The sequence below is a fragment of the Zingiber officinale genome, chromosome 1B (genome assembly GCF_018446385.1).
Source record: "Zingiber officinale cultivar Zhangliang chromosome 1B, Zo_v1.1, whole genome shotgun sequence".
Classification (NCBI taxonomy): domain Eukaryota; kingdom Viridiplantae; phylum Streptophyta; class Magnoliopsida; order Zingiberales; family Zingiberaceae; genus Zingiber; species Zingiber officinale.
This window is the reverse complement of record NC_055986.1, coordinates 98,063,962-98,090,262: the sequence shown is the minus strand read 5'-3', so window position 1 is coordinate 98,090,262 and position 26,301 is coordinate 98,063,962. Positions and strand designations below refer to the sequence as shown.

General features: G+C 38.0%; 1 protein-coding gene and 1 long non-coding RNA gene across 2 annotated transcripts; one reads left to right on the top strand and one right to left on the bottom strand.

The window, feature by feature from the left end:
• Window positions 1–1,417: 1,417 nt before the first annotated feature.
• On the top strand, window positions 1,418–2,538 carry LOC121980625 (glutathione S-transferase F8, chloroplastic-like). The gene is made up of 3 exons (XM_042532773.1): window positions 1,418–1,636; window positions 1,723–1,771; window positions 1,878–2,538. Exons 1-3 carry the CDS (start codon window positions 1,487–1,489, stop codon window positions 2,342–2,344), a joined length of 666 nt encoding a protein of 221 aa, XP_042388707.1. The 5' UTR covers window positions 1,418–1,486; the 3' UTR covers window positions 2,345–2,538.
• A 17,051-nt stretch (window positions 2,539–19,589) lies between these two features.
• Window positions 19,590–20,154, bottom strand: LOC121980571. The gene is made up of 3 exons (XR_006111615.1): window positions 20,009–20,154; window positions 19,808–19,916; window positions 19,590–19,636 (listed from the first exon to the last, which is right to left on the bottom strand). It is a non-coding gene; the product is annotated as an uncharacterized LOC121980571 (long non-coding RNA).
• Window positions 20,155–26,301: the final 6,147 nt, after the last annotated feature.

Below are 26,301 nucleotides of genomic sequence, written 5' to 3'. Positions count from 1 at the left end.
CCAAGCCACCAGATGTCTACTCCCATTCTGATTTGTGTCTCCTTTTGCATATGACTTGACTTCTATCCTTAACAATCTTCTTAATAATCCTTCCATGCACCAGATATAAGTTTCATGGATAAACAATTTGTTGGCTCAAGAAACTGTTTATGAGAGAGTTAATCTTCTTCCTATTGACATTATCTTTGTTGTATCTAAATATCTTGTGTCTTGGAAATTTTAGGCTGTTAATATTGTTTATTTGGTTTCTTTGTGCTAAGTTGAAAGCCAAGTTAGGCTATAGGTAATTTTTATGCCTGACATCTGAATTGCTGGCGAACTCCTCCCTCTTGTATTTAGTGTGACCTGTAAAACTTCGGTAGTTTTTCTGGTAATTTATCCTTAAACAGTTAAAGAGACTGAAGCAGGCAAGAAGAATTTTAATGTTCTGCAAATTCTGATTTTAATTTTTTATGATTATTAATGTATCATCAGCATATTGTATGCTGTTCAGGTTGTTCTCAGCTTCTTCAGCGATTGGGATGATTTTGGCAAACCTCATTTAAGCTGCCTCTGTAGAATTTTTATATGAGGGATCAGTAAAAATTGCTTGATTGCCCAGTTATTCCATGCCTTTTAACCAAAATGAAAACTAAAAAATAGTTATATATGTCGTTTGTTCTGGCACATCCGATTCCAGTTATTTCCAGTATCAACTTTAATACCCTTTATTTCTTGAGAAAAATAATTGTTAATTCCTTGTGCCCTTTATTACTTAAACTGTCTTTATTTATTATTATTATTTTTAATATTTATCATCAAAAGCCTATCCTATCCTATTCTATCTATATTATTTTATTTTATCAAATTTACCTTTGAAAACTCACCGCGCTTTTTAAACTCTATTATTACTTTCAAAATAACCAAATAGTTTTCACTAATCAAAACTACTACATAAATATGATACTTTTAATCAAAATTATTAGATCTATCAATTTTAACTGGTCAAAGTTACTGCATAAATATAATTACATATTTAATTTTGAGTCATGTAATTATTTTAAAAATACGAATGGATTTCAACCTGTTGCATTATATTTATAAATTTAGATTTAAATTTTGAAACAAATTAAATAATTATATTAGTTTTGTCTAAAATTATTACATTTGAACTATAATAATCTTTGTACATTTATATATTCAAATTTAAATTTTAAATATAAAATGAGTATATAGTAATTTTGAATCAAATTGTTGAATTACTATTTTTAATTTGTTTCACTCACTTTGAAATATTATAAATAAACTCTACGAAAAGTGGGAAAACAAAACAAGTCCAAGGCTTACGTTTAGTCTTTTCACTTTCACTTTTTCTTTTCCTCCCATGAAGCAAAGCATTATTCTTCCCGCTCTTTTCCCTATTTAAACCCACGCAGCGACGGAGGCCACTTCGTCGACACCCATCTGCATGCAATAAGAGCCACTGCAGCTGATCGATACGCGAGCGATGGCGAGTGTGAAGGTTTTCGGGTCGCCGACGTCCGCCGAGGTGGCGCGGGTGCTGACCTGCCTCTTCGAGAAGGACATTGAGTTCCAGCTGATTCGCGTCGACAACTACAAGGGCCAAAGGAGACTCCCGGAGTATCTCAAGCTGCAGGTTGTATATGTTGTCTTTTCTTACTAGCATTTTGTAGAACAAATATTATATATGCTTAAGAATTGAAGTTACACTCTTCCTTGTAGCCCTTCGGACAAGCTCTCACTTTCGAAGACGGAAAACAGACCCTCGTCAGTAAGAGAACTACTTGAAAATCGGGCTTCAATTCATTTTTTTTGTTGTTGTTGTTGTTGTTGTAGAATTGTTGTTTGATAAACAATCTATGAATATTAAATTACAGATTCGCGTGAAATCTGCCGGCACTTAGCCGAGAAGTATGCGGGGCAGGGGAACAAGGACCTGCTCGGTTCCGGCACGCTGGAGCGTGCCTCCATTGAGCAGTGGCTGCAGACGGAGGAGAAGAACTTCGATCCGCCCAGCTCTGCCCTTGTCTTCAACCTCGCCTTGGCGCCGCTGCTGTCAATGGATCAGGACAAGGACGCGGTGGAGCGCAGCAAGAAACAGCTCGACGCCGTGCTCAAAATCTACGAGCGTCGCCTCGACGAGAGTGAGTACCTGGCCGGCGACAAGTTCACACTGGCTGACCTCTCCCACCTTCCCAACGCCCATCGCCTCGTCCACCGCCCCGACTGCAGCTCCCTGTTCAACTCCAGGAAGAGGGTGGCTGAGTGGTGGAAGGCCATATCCAGCCGCCCCTCATGGCAGAGGGTCGTCGAGATGCAACAGGAGCCTCCCCACATCATCTAATCTAATCTAAGCAGCGGATCGGGGTGGCTACTACTTGATCATGTGTGTTTGTTTGTTTGCTTGCCTTGTTTTGCGTCGTTAATTTGTAAGTGTGTGCTCGACTCCAGTGCCCTTGTCGCCGTTGGAGTTCGTTTGTTTACTTTGATGCTAAGTATTGGTACTAAATCAAATAAAAATAGTTTATTCGACTCCAATAACCTAGATGAGACTCAGGTTCGATCAGACTGACTCGAACGTTGACATATACCTTGGCTTAGCCCAAGGTTTCGGCACCATCTCTTAGTCTCGGCTCTTTATGCCGACATCTATCCTGTCTTAGCCTCACGTCCTAGCATCATCTCTCAATCTCGGTTCTCAATCCCAACATCTACCCTAGCCCAAGTCCCGACATCATCTCTCAATCTCAGCTCTCAATCCCGACATCTACCCTAGCTCAACCCCAGGTCCAGACACTATCTCTCAGTCTCGGCTCCCGATCTCGACATCTACCCTGGCTCAACCCCAATTCTAGACACCATCTCTCAGTCTCGGCTCTCGATCCCAACATCTACCCTGGCTCAGCCCCAGGTCTCGACATCATCTCTCCGTCTCAACTTCAATTGCCGACATCATCTCTGTCTCAGCCCCAGTTACTAATATCCTGTGTCAGCATCGAATCCCGACATCTTCTCAGTTTTAGTCTTAGATCCTGATTTTGTCTATTTTTAAAGTCACTCCACATCGACGTCATCTTTTTCACCCTCAAGATAGGCTTATGCCCTACATAGGCTCGCTGACAATGATGGCGAATATTCCAGAATACATGGCATCCTAAGAATGGAGGAGCGGTTATGAGATTTTCAAATCTTGTCTCCTAGATGACCCCTATTGAATGGAGAAGCAACTAATGACTGTCGGATCTAGTCCCCTCACCGGCTCCCACAATGATGATATTTTGGTTGATATGGAGATGCTCTTTGGACAACCATATAAGTACTCATGAATGTAATGACAAGGGATCCCCCAATTCCCAAAACCGTAAACCAGGTTCTTTTATTCCTCTCCATCTTCTCTATTCTTCATATTACCTCAAAAAAAATTCTAACTTGAGCACTGTAGTGGCCCCGGGATCTATCCCCTAGCCAGTTTAACCCTCTCTTTGAGTGCATCTCAGATCTTCATCACCTTCATCAACGGTCTCCGAAGACGATCGCACACTTCAACAAGTTCTTTTACTGGTTGCTTAACCATCCATGATATTTGGCCAGAATAAATTGGCATCATCTGTGGGAACTTTAAACCAAGACCCTGCGATAGATAACACCAGAAGGACTATTGACAATTGTGGCTTCGATGGGGAAAGAAGTTGCAAGAAAGCACAAAAGACTCAAATACAAGAGATTCGCTCCTCACAGGAAGAGTTTGTTTGTGCAATTTGTACTAATGATTTAACTCAGGTTTTGATAAATGACAAGTGGATTAAAGTTAGAGTATTTTGTAATCTAATTACTTTACCAAGTGTGCAAGAGTTGATGATTCTGAAGGACCTAACACCAAGCTAAAATTCAGCTAGGTCTGTGGGATACGATAGTTTGTGTGAAGTCCAGGTAGGTCTGTAGGACTTGATATCTGGCGGAAAGTCTGGTTGGGTCTGTAGGACCTGACAACCGGTCGAAGTCCAGTTGGGTTCGCAAGACCTAACTGTTAGAATGTATACTAAAAGCCTAGCTTTTGGTATAAAACATTTATCTAGAAATAAGAATCACATTGGTCAAATGTCTACATTTGTGATAAATGTAGTTGTTCAATTAATTTATATTGTAGATAACATGGTGTGTGGTGTCACACACAGAAGATCATGTTATCAGTACCTTATAAATTATAAACAGTAGCTCACGACCATGATGGAAAGGAACAAACCATTGGAAGGTCGTAGTGTAATTAGGTGTTAGTTTATCTTAACTATATAATTACACTAGTACACTAAGAGTGTATTGAGTAGGACCATTAGAGGTCGTTTCTTTTATACTGACTTTATAAAGGAACAAAGACCTCAGTTATTATGGAAGTGTGTGCTCTTAATCTTAATATAATAACAAGCACATATATTTGATATTTATTTCTTTAATTTATCAATGGTTGAGATTTAGTTTGATGAATCAATAAGCCCGATAAGTTGGGAAATGATATCACTTATAGTGTGTGTTGTTGATTATAGAAGGAAACTGTGTCCTAGTAATCTAGGTTGAGAATGCCCCCAAGAGGAGCTCATAAGGATTGTCATGTTAAACCCTGCAGGTGGACTTAGTCCGACATGACGATGAAGTTGAGTGGTACTACTCTTGGAGCTAGATATTAATTAAGTGAGTTGTCAGTAACTTACTTAATTAGTGGACATTTGTTATCTTAAACACAGGGAGACTAACACACTCATGATAAGAAGGAGCCCAAAATGTAATTTGGGATTGGTGCGGTAGTTCAATAATAGTTCTCTAGTGGAATGAATTATTATTGATAAAATTAAGTTGTGTGTTCGGGGCGAGCACGGGATGCTTAATTTTATCGGGAGACCAAAACCAATTCCTCCTCTCGGTCCCTATCGTAGCCTCTAGTATATAGAGATTTATACTCACCGCATACCCACCTTCTTACCCATCCAATAGGGCCGGCCAAGCTAGCTGGGAACCCAAGCTAGGGCCGGCCAAGACCAAGTGGATGAGCCATGTAGGTGGCCGGCCAAAGCTTGGGTCCCAAGCTTAGGTGGTCGGCCACTAGAATATTAAAAATGATTTTTATTAAAATTATTTCTTATGTGGATATCATAATTTTAAAAGAGAGTTTAAAAATTAAAAAATTTCCTTTTATAGATTTCTACAAAAGATTAAGAGAAGAAATTAATCTCTTTCCTTATTTGTAGTTTAAAAGGATGGTTTTAATTTTTAGTAAAAACTTTCCTTATTTGTAAATCGTCTACATGTTTAAAAGAGAGTTTAAAATTTGAAATCTTTCCTTATTTGTTGATTAAAGGAGGATTTTAAATTTTAAGAAAACTTTCCTTTTTAACCATGTTCATGATTTAAAAGAGAGTTTAAAATTAAATATTCTCTTTTATAAGTTTCTACAAAAGATTAAGAAAAAATTTGATATCTTTCCTTATTTGTAGATTAAAAGAGATTTTAATTTATAGAGATAACTTTCTTTTTATCCACATGTTTAAAAGAAAGATTTTAATTTATTAAATTTCCTTTTTATAAACCAATCATGAAGGAAAAAATTATTGGACAAATTTTTTATAAATTTCCGGAAGCAAATAAGGAAGTTTTAATTTTTGTTTAAAATTTTATTTGCTTGGAGAATTTATGTGGTGGCCGGCCATTACAAATTGAAAAGAAAAATTATTTTTAATTAAATAAATTTTCCTTTTCAATGGCAAAAGAATTAAGGAAGTTTTTATTAAATTTTTCTTATTTGCCAAGACCAAGAATTATAAAAAAGGGGGTAGAGGAGGCTTCAAGGCTAATGACTCTATTCTATTTTTCTCCCTCTTTTCCTTGGTGTGGTGGTCGGCCCTTCTCTTTCTCTTCTCTCCTCTTGTTGTGGCCGAAATCTATCATCTCTTGGAGCTTGGAGGATGTGGCCGGATCAAGGAAGGAGAAGAAGGAGAGAAAGCATGCATCCCTTGGAGTTTGGTTGGTGGAAAATTCTTCATCCTTTGGAAGTTCTTGTGCTTGGCCGAAACTTGAAGGAAGAAGGAAGAAGGTGCCTAGGTGGTTCTCATCTTGGAAGATCGTTGCCCACACAACGTCCGAGGTTAGAAGAGGAATACGGTAGAAGATCAAGAGGTCTTTCTAAAAGGTATAACTAGTCATTTTTCTTTCCGCATCATACTAGTTATTTTTGGAAATAATACTAAATACAAGAGGCATACGATTCTAGTGTTTCGAATTTGTTTTCGATATAGTGTTCTTTTGTTTTTCTTTTCCTTGTGATTTGATTGTTCTTTTCGGTTGACCTAAAGTTATTTTAGGAAATTAAATATTAGCTCTCCTTAAAAGGTTTTGTCTAGTCGGTGGTGGTTGCTCCCATATCCAAGAAGGTCATGTGCCTCGCCACGTCAGTACTGGGAACCAATTTTGGAAATTAATATTTAATGGAATTAATAACTTAGGTGATTTGGATCAAACGTGTTAAGTTCCGCAGGAGATCCAAGTCAAAACCTAAAAGAACAAATAGATTAAGTTTTGGATCAAACGTGTTAAGTTCCGCAGGCGATCCAAAATTTAATTTAAAAGAACACATGGTAGCTAGGAAAAGGTTCAGACCTTTGTACAAAATTTTTGTACAGTGGAACCTCTAGGTTTTTCGAGTAGCAACCAACACTAACAACTGGCGGGAAGACCTGATGGGTCAAAGACAAGTCAAGCGACTGTAGTTAGTAAGTGGAGGTAAGCAATTAGAGGAGATATCCAGTAAGAATATGTTCTTCATTGAGGGGACTATAGGTGTCGGTCCAACTTAGGTCTATTTGAGAAATCTAAATTGAGATCTTGACTAGATCCTGGTCTTGGAGAGATAGGATCTAATTACTACTACTAGTTTGCTAAATTATGCTAACTTTGTTTGCGGGATAAACATATTTTTATCGTCCAAGACTAACTCATTTTTACAGGGAAGGTAGTTGAAAAAAAGAGTGTTCGTGCCCCCGAAATGGATCCAGGTGCCCGGACCAGCCTCGCCCGAGCGGCCTGGCCAGGCACCCGGGCGGTCCAGGCGCCCAGAGATGGTCCAATAGCCCAGACTAGAAAAATCATCCTAAAGTTGAGTTGGAGCATGACGACTGGCCGAACTCACATTAACAATTCACGCACCCGGAGGGGGTTCAAGCGCCCAGAAGTGGATAAACTTGATGGATTAAGTTTCGACGAGAGTTCACCACGTCAGCAGCAGTCCGGACGCTCAAAGGGGTTTCAGGTGCTTAGAATAGGCCTATATAAAGGCCTTCGACCAACAGCTTCAGAATAACATCTGCTAGAAGTTTCATTCTTATGTGATACTTCGAAAAAGGTTCGACGACACCGAAAGGCTCCTCTGAAGTTCAAAGAACGAAAGATTTTAATTTCCTTTCTATTTGTCAATAACAATTAATTTCAGTTCTTGTACTTAATATTTGTAATTCATTATTCGAACTGATAGTGATTGCCCAACGGAAGCGATCGACAATCGCGAGCCTTGGAGTGTAATTGAAAACTGAAATAACTAATCTAAGAGAATTATTAGAAAAAATTATGACTAGATCCAAGTATCTAGACATGTTACTTGGATCTCAACGAACTATATATAATAATTTTGGGTTCGGATGCAAGTTCAGCTCAACAAACAAAATGTTTATATCACTTATAAGTCAAAACAAGAAACAAACCAAAGCCTGAGTTCCAAAAGCATGTCTAACTACGCAAGTAGGACTCAATCAATTTTATGTACCCAAAAATGAAATTCATTACCTAAAACTAAATTCAACTAAACCAATTAATTTAAACCTAAATCTAAAATATAAAATAAATAAATCAAACTCAAATTGAAAAACTAAACCTAAATCAAATAACTACAAAGTTAATTTAATTTCAAATTACAATCAAGTTTATTATAACTATAAAAATAATTGATATAAACCTAAAACTTAAACCCAAATTAAATAATTCAGGAGGAGATACCAAATTAGTTGGCACCTTCAAAATAATAGTTTACCCGATTGGGTAATTACGACTAGCTTAAATAAAGACAAAAGTTTAACCTGACAAATAAAACTAGAGAAGTTTTAGATGATAGTAGGTTAGGGAAACTCTGTCTATGCATGTCTAGGAAGATATAGCTTCAATCTAGTGCATTTGGCTTAGTGGAACTAACTGAAGCTATCCCTTACTAATCCTAACTGGTTAAACTAAAGTTTTGTACTAAGTTCACAGTGAGCGGGACTATTTGGAAAATTTTGAACGTGTGATTACTCTAATGATATCAAGTGACTCACCACAGCTAAGAAGTTTATCCAAAAAATACATGTTTGTTGAACCCAAAGCAAACCTTGAATTAAATACAAGTTAAATCAAACCCTGAAATTCAACCTAATTTATCTCACAAAACCATAGAATCCCTTGTCTGAAAACTTAGACTGGGTGAGAGGGATAAGGATAAAATTAAATAAAATTAAAATTAAATTAAAATTAAAATTAAATTAAATTAAGTTAATTTAAATTGAAATTAAAATAAATAAAATTAAAATCAAAATAAATCAAGTTAAACTAAGTTCACACTTGAGCTGAAATTTTTCTCCTAATTTTTTTAGGAATCTAAATGAATATTGGACAATGGTTGCTCTGAACACATGACCGGGGAGCAAACAATGTTCTCAAAATTAACCTTTAAAAGACTAGAAATATTTACCTTTAGAAACAACGGCAAACTAAAGATAATTAGAATAGGTAACATTGAACTAGAATCTAATTTCATTATTAATAAGGTACTCCTTATTGAAAATTTCAAATTTAACTTACTCGGTGTTAATCAATTGTGTGATTCAGAATATAAGGTTAGGTTTATATCCACTGAATGTTTAATTAAACATATGAAGCACCCTACAATAAAATTAAAAAGACTTAGGAATAATAACATCTATATAATTAACCTAGTCATCTCTTCACTTAAGTGTCACTTGACACAAAAAGAAGAAATTTGGTTGTGGCATAGGAGAATATCTCACACTAACTTTAGAAATCTCAACAAACTAAATGACTTAGTTAGAGGACTACCAAAACTACTTAACTTAGACTCAACAATCTGTAATATTTGTCAACAAGGAAAATAGACCAAATCAATACACAAACCAACTAATCAAACTCAAACCAATTTAACACTTGAATTATTACATTTAGACTTATTTGACTCACATAAAATTAAATCTATTAATGGAACTTTATACTGCTTAGTAATAATTGATGGTACTTAAGATTTACTTGTGTAAAATTCTTAAAAATAAAGATGAAATATTTGAAATATTTAGTAATTTTTATAAACAAATTAAAAATAAAAAAGACTCAAAAATCAAAAGAATTAGGAGTGATAATGGTGGGAAATTTAAAAATCATAGGTTTACTAAATTCTACTTAGAAAATGGGTACCATCAAGAATTCTCGTATCCTAATACACCTCAACAAAATGAAATAGTGGAAAGAAAAAAATAAAACTCTTCAAGAAGTCACTAGAACAATGTTTAATTAATACCAATTACCAAAATATTTCTGGGCAGAAGCTATTAGTACAACATACTATGTACAAAATATAATAACAATAAATAAGAAACATAATAAAACTCCATTTGAAATTTACTATAATAAATTACCTAGTATTAAATACTTTAAGGTATTTGGATGTCATGTTTACATATTAAACACAAGAGAATATTTAGAAAAATTTACCTCAAAAGTAGAAAATGAAATCTTTGTGGGGTGTTCTCTAAATAACAGAGGATATAGAGTTTACAATAAAACCACTCTAAGAATTAAGGAAACAACCAATGTAAAATTTGACAAAATTACTATCTTTAAAGAATCTAACTCAACTCAACCTCAATACCAACCAATTGATTTCGCTAGAGCTAGCAATGATCTAGGGGGAGCAAATCAAAATCTAATAGACGAATATGAAGTTGAACAAAATCAACTACAAGAAAATGAATAAACACAAACCGAGCCTAGAACAATAAGAGTCGGTACAGACCACCTAATTGAACAAATTATAGGTAACCTAGAACTAAGAGTTCAGATTAGATCATCTTTCAGAAACCTAAGTTAAATATGTTTAATTTCTAAAATCAAACCCAAAATAGTAAAAGAATCCCTACTTGACCCAGACTAGATCATAGTCATGCAAGAAGAACTAGCCCAATTTGAAAGAAATGAAGTTTGGGATTTAGTACCATTACCTAATAATAAAAAGGTAATAGAAACAAAATGGGTATTTAGAAATAAATTAAGTAAAAATAGGAAAATTGTTAGAAACAAGGCTAGACTAGTAGCTAAAGGGTGTAGTTAAGTAGAGAGACTTAACTATGATGAAGCAGATGCTCTAGTAGCCAGACATGAGTCTATTAAATGCTACTTAGTTATGCAGCCCATAAAGGATTTAAGCTTTATCAAATGGATGTTAAATAAACCTTCTTAAATGGGCTAATAAAAGAAGAAGTTTATGTAGGTCAACCACCTGAGTTTAAAAGTATACATCATCCTGACCATGTGTTTAAACTAAAGAAAGCCTTGTATGGTCTTAAACAAGTACCTAGGGCCTGGTATGAAAGGTTGACCTCCTCTCTAATTTTCAAAGGGTTCAACTAAGGTCAAATTGATCTAACTCTATTTGTAAAATCACTCAAACAAGATATTTTCATAGCCCAAGTATATGTAGATGACATAATTTTTGGTTTTACTAACTCAGAATTTTTACAAGAATTTATAACTTTAATAGAACAAGAATTTGAAATGAGCCTATTAGGTAAACTAACTTATTTCTTAGGATTGCAAATTAAACAAACTCATGAAGAAAATTATGTTTACCAATAAAAATACATAAAAGAATTACTAAAAAAAATTTAGAATGGAAAATACCAAAGAAATAAAAATACCAATGACGACTAACACAACCTTAGATAGTGATCCAAATGGAAAACCCGTAGATCTAAAATATTATATGAGTGTCATAAGCAGTCTTTTATACTTAATTATAAGTCAACTTGATATTTTATTTGTAGTTAGTAAGTGTGCTAGATACCAAACTTGTGCTAAGGAATCCTACTTAATTATGTAAAAAGAATTTTTAGATATTTAAAAGGGACACCAAATGTAGGAATTTGGTACCCTAGAACACCTAATTTTGAACTAATACGTTACTCTAACTCAAATTATGTCGGCTGTGTTAGGATCGGTTGAGCTAGAGGGGGGGGGGGTGAATGTCTCACTTCGTTTTCTTGATCAACTTGATTTTGCGCAGCGAAAACTCGAAGGCAATGCTAACTCGGATATTTACTTGTTATCCACCTCCCCAAGGAGGTGACTAGTCCAAGGATCCACACCACTCACACTCTTCCACTATCAAAAACCCTCCTTCTCGGAATCACACAGAAGGTGGAGAAACCTTACACAGTTACAACCCTCCCTCTCCAAAGTAAAGAATCACACTCACCACAATGAAGAAGAAAAGAAATATTATAGACTTTAGAAAAGGCTTCTTCTTCGCTACGTGAGATTTGAGAAAGTAGCGAGAGGGAGATTCTGAACTTGAGCACCTTTTGAAGATCTTGAGCACTTGAGAGAGTTGAGACCTTGGAGAGCAATGGAACAGTATTTCTTTGTTTTCTTATCTCTTTTCTTTTTCTTTCATGCCTTTAAACATTGAGAAAACTAGTCGTTTCTCACGTAGCCGTCACCGTGAATCGATCGGAGTCATATTTGGATCGATTCATAAGTATCCGTTAGAAACCATCGCGTCACGATCAACGGCTTAGATTGCTTCACTTGAGTTTGAATCGATCGGTGCAATTCTTGAATCGATTCGGACCACTGCTCGTGAGATCGCAGCTCTGTGGATCGATCGCCCGATCGATTGAGTAACCTCAATCAATCGACTGATCGATCCAAGGGAAATCTGTGCTACGCACAGAGGCTTCCTAGATCGATCGCTCGATCGATTGGATTGCCCTAATCGATCGACTGATCGATCAATTGGATTTACCCAATCGATAAGCTGATCGATCCAGAAGCATTCTGTGCTTCGCACAGAAGCTTCCTGGATCGATCGTTCGATCGATTGGATTTCCCCAATCGATCGGCTGATCGATCTAGAAGCACTCTGTGCTTCGCGCAGAGCCTTCCCAATCGATCGGCCGATCAATTGGCTTCCTTCCAATCGATTGACTGATCGATCCAGAGGCATTCTGCCTCACAGCCATGTCTAAATCGATTTTCCAATCGATTTCTGATACGTGAGGGATCATGCATCCAGCTTTATGACCTGCAGGAACTTCTTTTGCCAAGAATCCGGTCCTCAACCTTCTTGGACTTCTCTTGCCTTGCATCCGGTCTCTGACCTGCAAGGATTCTTCTGCCAAGAATCCGGTCTTCGACCTTCTTGGACTTCTCTTGCCTTGCATCCGGTTTTCCAACCTGCAAGAACTTCTCCTGCAAACTCACACTGTATGTTAGATCCAACGTATTAACCTAAACTTAAATAATTGTCAACACATTGAAACTTCCAGGGCATGATTGCACCAACAATCTCCTCCTTTTTGATGTTTGACAATCTATTTAAGTTTAGGCCAATTTCCAATATACCATAATAGTACAATTGATAAATAATGATTGCAAAAATGCTGAAAATCATAAGCAGTCAGTATGAGCATACATAGTAAGCTTGAGTTTCAATTTAAATTTTATTTAGCATGAACTTCAACATATATCTCCCCCTTTGTCAAATATCAAAAAACAGAACTCCCCCTCAAAATGTGTACTAAGCAAACACAATAACCCAAGGAGTACTCCCCCTAAACCACACAGATATTAACAAAATGTAACCACGTGAATTGTAGAAACAAAATAAAGGATAGACATAAAACTCGATAATTTGTACAATAAAGTTCACAAAACATAAGGACTCCATAAGTCGATGACCAAAAGAGAGTTCACATAAGGACTCCATAACAACCATCCATAAGTCGTACAATAACATATCACAAAGAGACATAAAACTCGATAAGATCATCGCCCGAAGGAGGGGGATCAACAGCAGCAGGAGGAGGAGCCGAAGTAGTAGCTGGAGCAGGAACCGTCGCAGAGTCAACACCAGCAGCATCCTCAGCCTGGGGAACGGGAGCTGTGGAGGGTGCGGATTGAGATGGATTACCCGTCACCCAGGAGCTCACTAAATCCACTAATATATCCATAGTTGCCTGCATCGAAGTCTGTCGATGGACCATGGTCTCCATCATGGAACGCAGGTCGGCTACCTCCATGGTCAGCTCCTACAGGCGAGTGTCGACAGTCTCCTCGAATGTCGGAGAAGTTGGCTCGGGGATATCCTCCTCAGCATCATCTGCCGCAGGAACCAATGCCTGTGCATCCCCCCTGCGGCGAGCCCTGGGTCCCTCACCAAAAGCACGTCCATCGCGCCATCGAACTCCCGCTGGACCACCAACTAAGCCCGTCTTCGTGAAGGAGCGGGAAGAAATCCGAGAATAAGCCACAGTCATGTGCTCCAGCCGTCCCCGGGAGACATCTATCTTCTGGGACTCCAGCCAATCTGTGATAAGATGCCCGAAAGGCATATGGATCGTCTGCTGCACGGGCTGAGTAAAATGAATGATGCAATGAAAGATGTTCAGAGTGATGTTGATGTCAAGGGAATGACGAATGGCATAGAGGGCAAACATGTGAGGAGGTCGTAGAGCGGCTAAGGCACGAGAAACAATGGGGAAAAGGCAGTTGATGATCACTTTAAACAAGGCGTTGTTTTCAGCCGACAACTCAAGCGAAGAAAATTTTATGATTTGAGCATTTGGTCCATCCGGACGAGGACGACCAAAAAGAAACTGATGCATGGATGCAATGCTGATATGCTCAAAAGGTGGAGGCAGCTCATCGGGAAGAGTGGGATAAAAGATAAAATCATTGTTGGATGGTAGAAAGTCAAGGAAATATTGAAGAATCTCATAGGAGAAGTCCAAGCTCCGTTTCGCAACATGAGTGCGATAATTTACACCATCAGAAGTGTGCAAATTATTATAAAATTTGGAGACAAGACCTACATTGACATCCCTCTCACAGGTTAACAAAGAGTCAAGTTTATAATGCTTGAACCGATTATAGGTATCAAAACAAGATGTCCTATAGTATTGCAAATCAACTGATCTAGGGGTTATAAGTTTGAAGGTGTTTTTGCTAAAAGCTTGTTGCATTGCAGCATTTGGGAATCTCGGATCAGTAGGAGGTTGAGGACGTGAGGAAGGTACAGACGATCCTTCGCCCGATTCACGAACCTTTTGTTTCTTTCTGTGGGATAGAAGATGAAAAAGAACAAGAGGTGGCACACAAGTTTGTAGTGCAAAGATGCAGCGAAACATGTGCAAAAATGCAAGAACAGTGAAGGTAATGCAATGCATGAGGGATAATGCAAAACAATACACAAAAACACACAAGATAAGTGGATTAGGTCAAATATAGGAGCAAAAACCAAAAAAAAAAAACAAGAGAGCAAAGAAATTTACTTAGGGTTAGGGTTTTGAGACCGCATGGTGTGTGAGGACGTGGAGACGAGGAAGAAAAGCTGCCCAGTGCGTCGAGAGAGAAGGAGCAAAACCGGAAGAGAGGTGGAAGAGCTCCCCTTCGCCGGAGAAACCCGTCGGAGTGAACGAGCGAGGCAGACGGAAGAATCGCTTGGAAAATCGCCTAGGGCAAGACAGGGTCGAGAGAGAGAAAAAGTGGATCGATTCGAGAACCAGGGGATTTAGGGGTTTAAGACGGGTTTTAAATTCTCAATCGATCGGCTAATTGATTGAGAGCAAGTGAATCGATCGGTCGATCGATTCACGACGCTTCTGTGAGAATTTGAACAGGCGTCTCAATCGATCCAACGATCGATTCAAATGGGATGAATCGATCCATTGATCGATTAAAATGCCTTCTGTGAAAATCGAAGGAGCGTCCCAATTGATCCATCAATCGATTGGCCCTCTCTGAATCGATCCATTGATCGATTCAGATGCCTTCTGAAAAAACGAAAAACGTGGTCCAATCAATCCATTGATCGATTGGAATGGTCTAAATCGATCCATTGATCGATTCAGATGCCTTCTGATAAAAAAACTCAAGTACGCGTATGAGATACGGCAAAGTAAATAACCTATAAGGATTTATTGGGAATTTTTAGCCATTTTTCTGCATTTATTTGGAGGTCGTATGACAGTGTTTAAGGGGATAAATTTTTAAACATAAAGTGGTTATGAAAATTACCGATTGGAGAGTAATAACAACCTAGATTAATGAAACCCTACCTCTATAAACCCTACCGTTTGAGAAGCTACAGTGCCAAGCCTTAAAACGCCGACTCCCCTCATTTTCGTGTCCTTTCCTCCCGATCTCGCCGACGGACTCGACCTCGACGCACGCTCGCACCTGATCACCGGCGCCTTGTCGCAGATCGAGCCTCCGAGCTTCTCAACCCCTTAACAGAGGTTGTGACGGTGGGGCCTTCTTCAGAGAGCCGTGGCGCGCGAAGAATCTCCGGCCGGAAGGAACATATTTGAGCTCCGGAGTCGCTGAGGAAGAATCGCCGATCCCTAAGGCCCGATCTTGGTGGGAAGTACTTGATAACGCGAATCTGTCACATCCGCTAATCAAATTGTACAAATGTATATCCACTGAACCCCTTAATTTCATAATAATTTTGTAGTAACGAGCCCAGGATCGATCTCTCGAGGAACAACGGTAGGATGTAATCTAGGATCGTATTTTATTCCTATTTTTGGGGTTTTAATATGTAAGTGGGGGTTTAATGCTTTGAATCTAAATCTAACAAAAGTAAAGCACGGCAAATAAAAACTAATCTAATGCAAGAGTGAAACCTAACAATGTGCCAATGATCAAACCATAAAGCATTGTCACCCTACATTATAATTAAACCATCAACACACTTAAACTAAATATGAAATAACAAAATGCAATTAAATCTGATCTAAAGCAAAATGTAAACCCTAATTTAAAACCTAACCACTCAACAATTAACCAAACACAAATTAAATACAAATTAAGCTAAAACAAAGGAATGAAATGCTAAATTACTTGCATAAACACATAACAAACATAAAGGAATTTGTTCTAAGATAATAAAACAGTAAGAAAAAGAACTAAAATGAAATAAAAAGGTAAACCAATCTATTCTCACAACCAATCTCATCAAACTTCACACTCAAGCCGTCACATAAGAGGCCGAAATCGAAACCACCCAATTTCGGATCTCAGTGGAGCATCTCAGTGTCGTATCAGCTCGAGGAATGCTCACAAGTGCCGACGGACCACCCCCGGCACGCTGGAAACAACCCAAAACTCCAAGAATGGCCAAAATCTGAAATCTGGTCTCTGGATCTGATGGGAAGCTATGGGACGCGGATGGATGTCGGATGGAGTTCAGCAACGCCGGAGGACCACCGCCGAACGCTTCTGATGAGAATCGGAGCTCGGATTTGGAGGACCACCTCCAAATCTGAGGTGAAACAGGGAGATGCCGCGAGCCTAATTCCACCGGAGAGAACACCCTCCAATGGCTCCAGAAGATCAGGATGATGCCGCCAAGAAGCTCTCCACCGAGATTGAAGCTCGGGAGATTGAAAGGAGAAGGAAAGGTGGTCGGAATCCAGAAAAATCGCCGCGGGACGAAGCTGCTGTGCGCTGTGGAGTCGACGAAGAAGCTGGGTACTGTAGCTTCTCATTTAAATCAGATCTGGATCTGGAATGGACGGTTGAGATGATTCCGGGCTAAATCAATGGTGAAAAGTCATCCAAAATCTGATCCGAAGGTACTGATGTTGATCTAGGGTCTGGATCTACCCTCCCGTAGGTCGGATCGATCAGATCATCACTGGATGGCCCACATCGGCCCAGTCTTCATTGAACGGCCCAGATTAATTCTGCTTGATCAATGGCTAGATGAACTCAGATCTGGATCAAAACTTCTGAATCTTCATCAATGGCTCAGATCTGCTCCCCATTAGGTTGGATCGGCCAGATCTTCAACGGATGGTTCAGATCTCTCCTATTCTTGATAAACGGCTCATAATGCTTTAAAGCTTTATCTTCTCGTTTGAACTCCGATTCGAGCCCAATTTCGGTCCAAATAGATCCAAATCCAAGATCCTTTGATGCCTACAAAATAAGAATCAAATATTAGCATCAAATAACACCAAAAATAATATAATTTGCAATTAAGTCCAAAAATACACACTATGCACAAAATGTGATGTAACCATGATTTAAACTATGAAATCAACATCAAACCATGCATATATGAATCAAAATAATGCAGTAAAATCATAGTTATCAAATCCCCCACACTTAGTCTTGAACGTCCCGTGAAAGTAAAGAAAACTAAAAATCATCTCCATAGAAAATTCCCTAGCAATATCTAAAAGATAGTAAAAAGAATTTAACTAAGATCATCTTAAGATCACTAACAATCATGAATACAATCCAAACAATAATCAGTAGATATGGTAGTTTCAACCCAATTGAAAAATTAAGCAAGTTGCAATCTCACAAGGAATTTACCTATTCAAGCTCTCACACTCAATCATGCATATAAGTGGAGCTCACTCAATGTCACTCACAACATTTCACTACCATAAGCTTGCTTATTTCCTAATTCTCCACCACCATAGAACATAGCATACATGAATCAAAAGGATTTAATCAACAAGAATTGAAATGAAAGCAAGAAGAACAATAGAAGTGGATGAAATAGGCAAAAGAAAAGGCATTAATGAAGAAAATGAGAAGATGAGAGTATTGGAGGAGTATACTTGATGAGTTGACCATTTTGATGTGAAAAGAGATGAATACCATTTGTTTTTATCAATTCAAAATGCCAAGCTAACCTCCCCTCCAATTAATAGCAAACCAGAAATCTTGATACTCTTCCTTCACCTTTGATTGTCACGCCCCAGAGGAGTCCCTGTCCGAGAAAATTTCGGCAGCATCTCCCCTGTACGGCGGACAATCAAAAATTTTCTACAAGCACTAAATACTCAGCCACATGCGGCTGGAATCATAACAATAATAAAAATCAATCACCACGCAGTTTATATATATATTCAGCCTCTGGCTGACACAACCACGCAGTAATAATACTCTGACTCAAAAACCACCCTACTCAACTACACTCGTAAAGCTCAAAACTGACGAACTCACCTCTTCTGCCATCCAGGCAGGCACGTAGTAGAATAAAAACCAAATCCAAATCCATCAATATAATAAAATCTATATCATGTCCATAAGCAAATAAATCCAGAACATAACGAGTTCAAACAGTCTAGAATAGAAAGAAACCAAAGAAAACCAAACATATCCTGGAGGTCTGCAGGACCAGCACTACGTGCAGTGAGGACTAGCGACTGGAACTCCCTCCGGACAGCATCAACCTGTAAATAACAACGATGGAGGCGGGGTGAGTCCAACACTCAGCAGGTACAGTTGATATGCAAAGTAAAGAAATAACACCTAGCACTAATCATGCGTACAGTCTCCTGATAAAGATAAAGGTAACTACAAATCGAAGAAGACAGGAGAGAATCTGTACTAACCAGGACCCGGTACAAGGACAAACAGTCCGAAAGGTATAGAAGACCTGTATGCATGTCAATCAAGGTATCCAAGCAATGTGCAGCATATAAGTGCAACAAACACAAACACAAACAATAAATGCATCATGCATATGATGCCAATGTCATGGTCACCCCTGACGCCAGTCAGCCGACTCACAACAACAGTGGGACCGAGTGGGTAGGGCTGTGACAACCGTGCACTCTGCAACACTACTCCTGATGAGTGATCGAGTGGACGGGATGCTGTCGGAGTACATACGTACTCCTACCCCAAATCATAAATGGGGGAGCGCAATGCTCTCATCTCCCGGTACACTATGACGGAGAGGAATCTCTAACGTGCTACACGCTGCGTCACACTACCCATGAGCGGATCAACGGAGCACCGGAAGAGTCAAACTGACGTGCTACCACGCTGTGTCCCGCTACCCATGAGCGTCACAACGGAGCACCGAACAGTGATGAAACTGGCAAAGTGCTCGACAATAAAGGAGCAATCAATCACTCAGCATGCAATCATGCGAATGGTGCATGTCACTAAACATGATAATATACTAAACCAATCTCTGGACATATCATAATGTGCACCAAAGCGAATGAATCATATCAAGGTATCTGATCATATAAGGTATCAAACCTAGGTCCTGACATGATAAAATATGGTTATATCACTACCCATGAGCATGTGAAATCAGGTACATATCCATACAAGATGTAAACAAACAATCAATCAACAGGTAGCATGTGTTGGGCAGTGATTAACCGAAACAAGTAAGAAACACAATTAATGCATCTTGTTAATTTAATTACTAAGCATATCAAAGACAATAAGTCAAAAGTACCCGCCTCCAAATCGAAAAGGTCCAAGTCTGACTCCGAGATACTCGTCTCGCGTCAAAGTCCTGTGTCAAACAATAAATCTTTTTATTTAGCTACATTTCACATAAATAGCTAAATACAACCTCTAACCCTAAAATTTGGGTAAAACCCTAATTCCTTTAACACAAACACTATCTGAAATAATTGAATCAAAACCATGATTCATAACATATATCAAATGTCCTACACCTTACCTTATTTCTCAGCCTTATTGATTTCTGGAACAATGGGGTGCTGCTGGTCGGAATTAAGCAGGGTCAGCAACAACTATTAATGCTGTGATATCCGGAACCAACTAGGTGCCTTCCAACAATCGAATCCAAAAATCACACTACGAATGCATCAACTACCCAATCAAATACAAGTGCACACTAAAATTGCAACCTGATCCTTACCTTCATCCAGTAACTCACTGGAATAGAGAACTGAGGATTTAGGGCACGAGAGAACACCAACGTTGCTGGAGTGTGCCTGCTGATCTGCGGCGGCAGTAGCCGTGGCAAGGGGAAAATAACTAGGGCACAGGCTACTCCGGTCCAGAGAGAGCAGTAGCGTCGGCAGAGAGATTCGGCCGTCGGCGGCGGTGGCACCAGAATCTCCACAGCGAGGGAAACAGAGGAAGAGTCGGCTCGGCAGCACAGAGGGAAGGAGGATGGCGCTAGAGAAATGTGAAGGCTCTGCTCGGTTGTGCTCGCACGTCACCGGCGCTTGGACAGGAAGAAGAGGAAAGGCGGCTTCACTGCTCCCGGTGGCGGCTGTGGCAGAAGGAAGGCTAGGGCACTGTGGTCGGCTGCCGGCGCTAGGGCATAGCAAAGACAACAACAAAATGGCCGCCGGAGAGAGATGGAACCGTGGCCGTCGACTTCGGCTAGGGCACAACGGAGAGACCGGCGTCACTCGGCTGCGGAGAGGGAGAAAGGCTAGGGCATGGGGAGGCATCGGGAGGAAAGGCTCGGCTATGAACCGGCTGCCGGCGCTCGGGAAGAAGAAATCGTCGGCCGGCGGTTAGGGCCGGCGTCGAGCGCGAGAGAAGAAGAGAGGTGTTTTCGGCGAGGAAGAGAGAATCGGCGAGGATCAGAGGAAATAAAGGAAAATAAGATAAGAAATAAGAAAAGTAAAAAGAGATAAATAAATAAATCTTTTCCTCTCTTAAATGGGTAGCCCAAACAGGCTTTCTCGGGACCCCGTTTTTATTCCCGTGAACTCGTCCGTACAAGCTCCGAAAAATTCCCGAAAAATGTCCAAAAATTCCGAAAAATTCCCTTATTCATATTCGCCTATTTTTTTTTCGGTATTTTACATTGATACTCTTGATTTGCCAACAATTTGTTTATGTTTTTCACCATTTTTCCACTTAAATTTCAGCATTTGAAAGCTCAAATAATCAATCAACTAACAAAGAACTCACTCTCCCACACTTAAAGCATTGGCCGTCTCGGACAATGAAATACATCACACATTCAAAAACTTGATACTCTTTTACCACTGTAGTATACTTATCTTCATTCTACAGCTTTCTCTATTTCTCAGAATTCTCAAAATTTTAGCAGAAAAGTTCAGAAATTCTTCAGCAATAAAGTGGATGAAGTGAAACTAATGGAATTGCATACAATTCTGGCACAAAACAGTGTCAACAATTCTCTAATGTCAATCAATACCAACTTACTGATTTAGGAACTTAAGTGCAGCTAGCCAATTCCAGAAATCACAAGCTTCTGCATTCAAATCTGATTTCAACAGGATGTTTCCCAGGTTTAGTATCAGAATTTTAATTTCTTGTAGCCTCAAAATTTTGCACATGAGAGACTTGAAAAAGATAGAGCATCAAATAACAATCAAAGACCGATAGCTTAACAAATCAAAGTCAAAATTCACTGCTGAATTCTGAAATTTATAACTCAGTTTTCAGTTTCAGAATTAAAGCAATATGAGTTCCAAAAATCAAAACCTTTTCTTCTCTTGCTTTTACAACTAACACTCAATTCCACTCGGCCATAGATGTGCAATTCTATTGTATTGGTAGGAAACCAAATTGATCATCATTGAACACCTTCAACAGTCTTGTTTACATAATTCAGCTTCAATCAGCACAGCATCAACAACTTCAACTGATTCTGTTTCCTAATTTCAGTTTATAAACCCTTACCAATATACAGACTTTCCAGTTGCTTCTTGTATCAAAATTTTGGAACACTTGCTCCTAATTTGTTGATTTCTGTAAACAGATTCTGTAACTAGTGTTCAGAAATCAGAGATCAGCCTTGTTTTGTGCCAACCTTTCAATCCAATTCTGATCTAGTGCAAGGAATGGAGTGAATTCCATGATATTGAAATTGGAATTCAAATGCATATAGTAACTGGACAATTATTGCACAAGTAAGGTACAATTGGAGGTTGGAACCAGAATTCAGCTTGCAGATTCAATTATGAACATCTCTAGCAGGACAGTATTGAAGAGTTCTGAAATTGGGTATCTAACTCCACACAAACCAAATCAATTGCTGAACTGATTGTGATATTAATGTACTTCAAGTTTCCATGAAGCCTACTTTTATTGATCTCGAGATCTATGAGGAAAAGAAGTTACTTTTAAAATGCCAATCCTGGACAAATAATTCTGATTTGCAGAATTTGCAGAATTAAACAGAACAAGGAATACCAGAATTGTGTTTAACAGAAATCAACTTCAAGTTCCAGAAATATGGCTCGGTAGCTAATTCGCAAGTTCAATGTATCAACTTACATATGTGCAATAACACAAAAATATAGCTCGAATTTAACTTCAACCTGCTGCAATTACAAACTGCAAAACCCAAACTGCAGATTTGGTTTCCAGTTTCAATTCCTAACTCTGTGTATCTGTTTTCATCCAATTCTCAGTCTTAAATCTTGTAAACTCTATTGAAACAAGATCAGCATCTATCAACACTTAAACAACAGTTGAGTTTCAAATTATTTCCATGAACAAATAGCTTTAAACTCCTTTCTACACAGCAAGGTACAGATTTCATCATTTTCCTCATAACTTTGTATCAACTTTGCATTGTTTAGCCAACAAAAATCTCAATTCTTCTTCATCTTGTTTCTTAAGACCCTTTACAATGCATACTTGAAAGAATTCCCAGTTTCATAAACTCTAGTTCATCACCATTCATTTCCCAAATTGGCACAAAAATGTGCATTTCATTCTGCAAAATCTGCATTTCCAGATTACTGCTCTTTGTGATTTCCTGTTCTTTCAGCATCATTCCCTTTTGATTTCATTTCTGAATTCTTGATACTCCCACAGCTCTCAATTTTTTACAGAATTTCCACAATTCATGCATTCCATTTCTGATTTCTTTTGAAGTTCCACTCTTAATTCTCATTTTCAGATTTAGAGAAGCTTAACTTCCATTTTGAAATGGCTTGTAGATTGTATCCTTGCTGTCAAATATTACAGCAACCTCTAATTTCCAGCAATGCAGTGAAACTATGCAGTTTCAGCAACTTCTGAAATCAGCACATCACTTTTGATACAATAACTTGAATTCTCTTTCAAGCTTAAGGTTCATGAATCACTTAACATCAATCTTCAATCCAGTATACTGATTACTATTTGAAGCTTCCAGTAAATCCAGAATCGTAGAAATAGAATCTCAAATAGTCTAAATCAGTTTCAACAAGCCTAAATTCTTGATTCTAGAATCCAGCAAAACCTATTAGATTCAACAAAGACTGAATTCTGGATTCGGAAAGCTTGAGGATAAATAAACAGCAAACAACAACGAGAACTCAAGCTGATACATCACTAAATATAATTTCCATAATTCAGAATTTCAGAATTCTGAATCAAGTGTTAGTTGTGACAAACAAATTCTTCATTTCTTGCATTTCAGAGTCACACCTTCATCATAGAATCCCATAATTCAAGGGTTTACGGCTTCCAAAAGTTCATGGTCACAAACCTCAGTTGATACATCAGTCCTACAGAATTAAAATCTGTTGCTGCTGATCCAACTTTCAACTTCCAAAATTCTACCTATCCTGAAAATGAGTGGGTTGTCTTTCCAGCATTTCTGAAATTGCCCTTCACTGATCAAAAAGCATTATAAGAACTCAGCAAACACATCTTCAGAATCTGCCTTTCAGAAACTCAGCCTTCAATTCTATAGTTTCAGAGTTGATAATCTAGGTAAATTCCAGCATTCTGCAGAACCACTACTGCTCCAGCAGTAGCATAATTCAGATTCTCAGCTCGAGTGTCATATTTCACTACATTTCAACATCAAAAACTAGCACAGTTCAGCAGGTTTCAGATTTTCATTTTCCAGATTCCAGTTTCATACATTAACAATTTTCAGTTCAGCATCAAACTTGAAGTTACAGCATTTCAAATGTCAAGTAGCACTCAAAGAATTCACTTGGTTATGACTTCTGGTTGATAATCTGTAATCAATTTGGCACAGAAAATTTTGAACTATCCTACTTGAGTATCAGCCAAACAAATTCATCTTTTCTTTTCTTCCAACAGAAACCTTGGACTCAAATGGAATTGCTTCAACTTTTGAATTCTGAAACACAATTCTGTTAAACACAATTCTACAACTTCTGCATTCAGGTTTTTATAACTGAATTTCTGCAATGCACTTTCCAGCAGATTTTCTTCAATTCCAGGTGATGGATAGTTCCAGTATCCTGCTGCTCCAGAATTTCAGCAACCATTAAGTTGCTTAACTAACATTTCAGAGGTGTTTTTCGTGGTTCCAAATCCATTCAACCCAAACAATACTCATCTCAAATTATACCATCAATAATTACGGAATCAGCAATTTAACCAATTTGCAGAATGAGCAGCTTTAATTCCTTATTTTTAACTTCAAGTTTTCAGCTTATGTCTCTGTTTTTTTTGTATCAAATTCCCAGTCTAGAATTCAGTCAAGCTAGCTTCCAATTTTTCAGTGAATTCCATATATTTTGAGAGCTGGTCATAAAAAGTTGATACAATTTGATACATCTCTAAGGCTGAATCTTGTTTTCCAGCTGCTGCCTTACTGCTTTGTGTGTCAAGTGCTGCCCTTTTCTCCCTCCATTTCAGATTAAATGATGCTATTTCAAGTGCTTCATTAGTGAATTGATGCCCACCAATTAAATTCCGAAATCTGGTCCATTAAAATCAAATTTCAGTAGCTACAAAAGCTACCTTTTTTTTTTTTTGCATTTCCGTGTCCAGAAAAAATTTCTGATCTCTACAGAATTGAATTGCTTAAGTAAAGACCACCATAGTATCAATTTCCGGCTGTTGACAACACTTTTACTCACATATCAAATGTATCACTTATGAATCAAAGCTGAGTTCTGGAACATAAACAGCTTCTTCATTTCTTGACAGTTTTACAGCACAGCACAAATCTGAATTCTTCATTTCAAAGTTTCAACTTCATATAATTTCAGAATTAATCTAACATTCCTGAAGTTGATGTTTATCTAAGAATTTGTTGGACATCGATTCCAATTTTTGCAAATCATAGAACAAATTCAGAAATCAGACTTTACTAGAAATAAAATTGCATTATAAATTCTGCACTTGATTCCTGAACTTCAATTGCATTACAAATCAAAGACTTGCTTGAACCCTTCACTGATCAAGAAACATTGTAACAGCTTGATACATAGTCACAGCAACTTCTCAGTTCTGATTTTTTCATTTCTGTAGATTCCTGGATTCTTTCAGATGTTACTTGTAGAATTTTCTGAATTCCTATCAATTCTATTTCTCTTCCAGCAACTTCAAATTCAGAAATCAGATTCATCATCTTCTTCCTTCATATTTCTCCTAGAGTTTGGAATGTATCAACATAGTATCAAGTCTCAAAATTCAAAACAATTGTAACTTGCTCTTAACATGATAAAACTCAACAAATGGATTCATTTAGCATACAATCTTAAGAGCACTTCATTATTGACAATTTTTTTCAGCATTTTCTTTTCTAGTACAGTAGCAACTCCATCTTTAAAACCTTTAGCATTTAACACCATTGCATCTTCCAAATCTCCATCATTGGCTTGAACTTGAATCCCATTCACAAAAGAATCCAAGCATACAAAAGCTCTATACATCTCCCCCACACTTAATCCTTTGTCATCTAGTCGATCCAAATCATCAAGAATTCAACCAATACTCATAATGGAATGAAGACAAGGCAAAGTGATCAAAGGTAAAATTGCAAGAGAAAATATTCTAAGAAAATTATGGGAAAGAAATTAGAATTTATGATGAAACAAGAATGACAAATATCCTTCATTTTCATATATACATATGCTATTGTGGTTTTAAAAAGAAGCAAAGCAAATTCTAGAGTTTCAATTGTTGTAAGTGCATGTCACACTACAAAGAAAAATGATGTTTAGGCTTAAGGTGGTCCTCTCTAGGTATTTTCATGCAATTAAGCTTAATTAATCAAATTGGAATCCACCACCATTTTAACCAATATCATGTAAGTAGAGCATTCAATCATGACAAATGACCTAAAATTGATGATCAAATTTAAGAAGCTTTTACCATCTTTAAAAGTATTACTTAGAAAATTCTCATGGAGAATTTTATTCAAATAACATGCTATGTATACTAAACTAAATGCAAAGTGTAAAAGCAAAGTGCAAATGCATAGTATGAAACCTAAGAAAGGTATAAAGAATTTATTAAACC

Excerpts from the sequence above, each read along its gene's own strand:
- LOC121980625 (XM_042532773.1), top strand. The coding sequence starts at position 1,487 with ATGGCGAGTGTGAAGGTTTTCGGGTCGCCGACGTCCGCCGAGGTGGCG. Across the intron at positions 1,637-1,722 it reads CGGAGTATCTCAAGCTGCAG|CCCTTCGGACAAGCTCTCAC; the intron begins GTTGTATATGTT and ends TCTTCCTTGTAG. Across the intron at positions 1,772-1,877 it reads CGGAAAACAGACCCTCGTCA|ATTCGCGTGAAATCTGCCGG; the intron begins GTAAGAGAACTA and ends ATTAAATTACAG.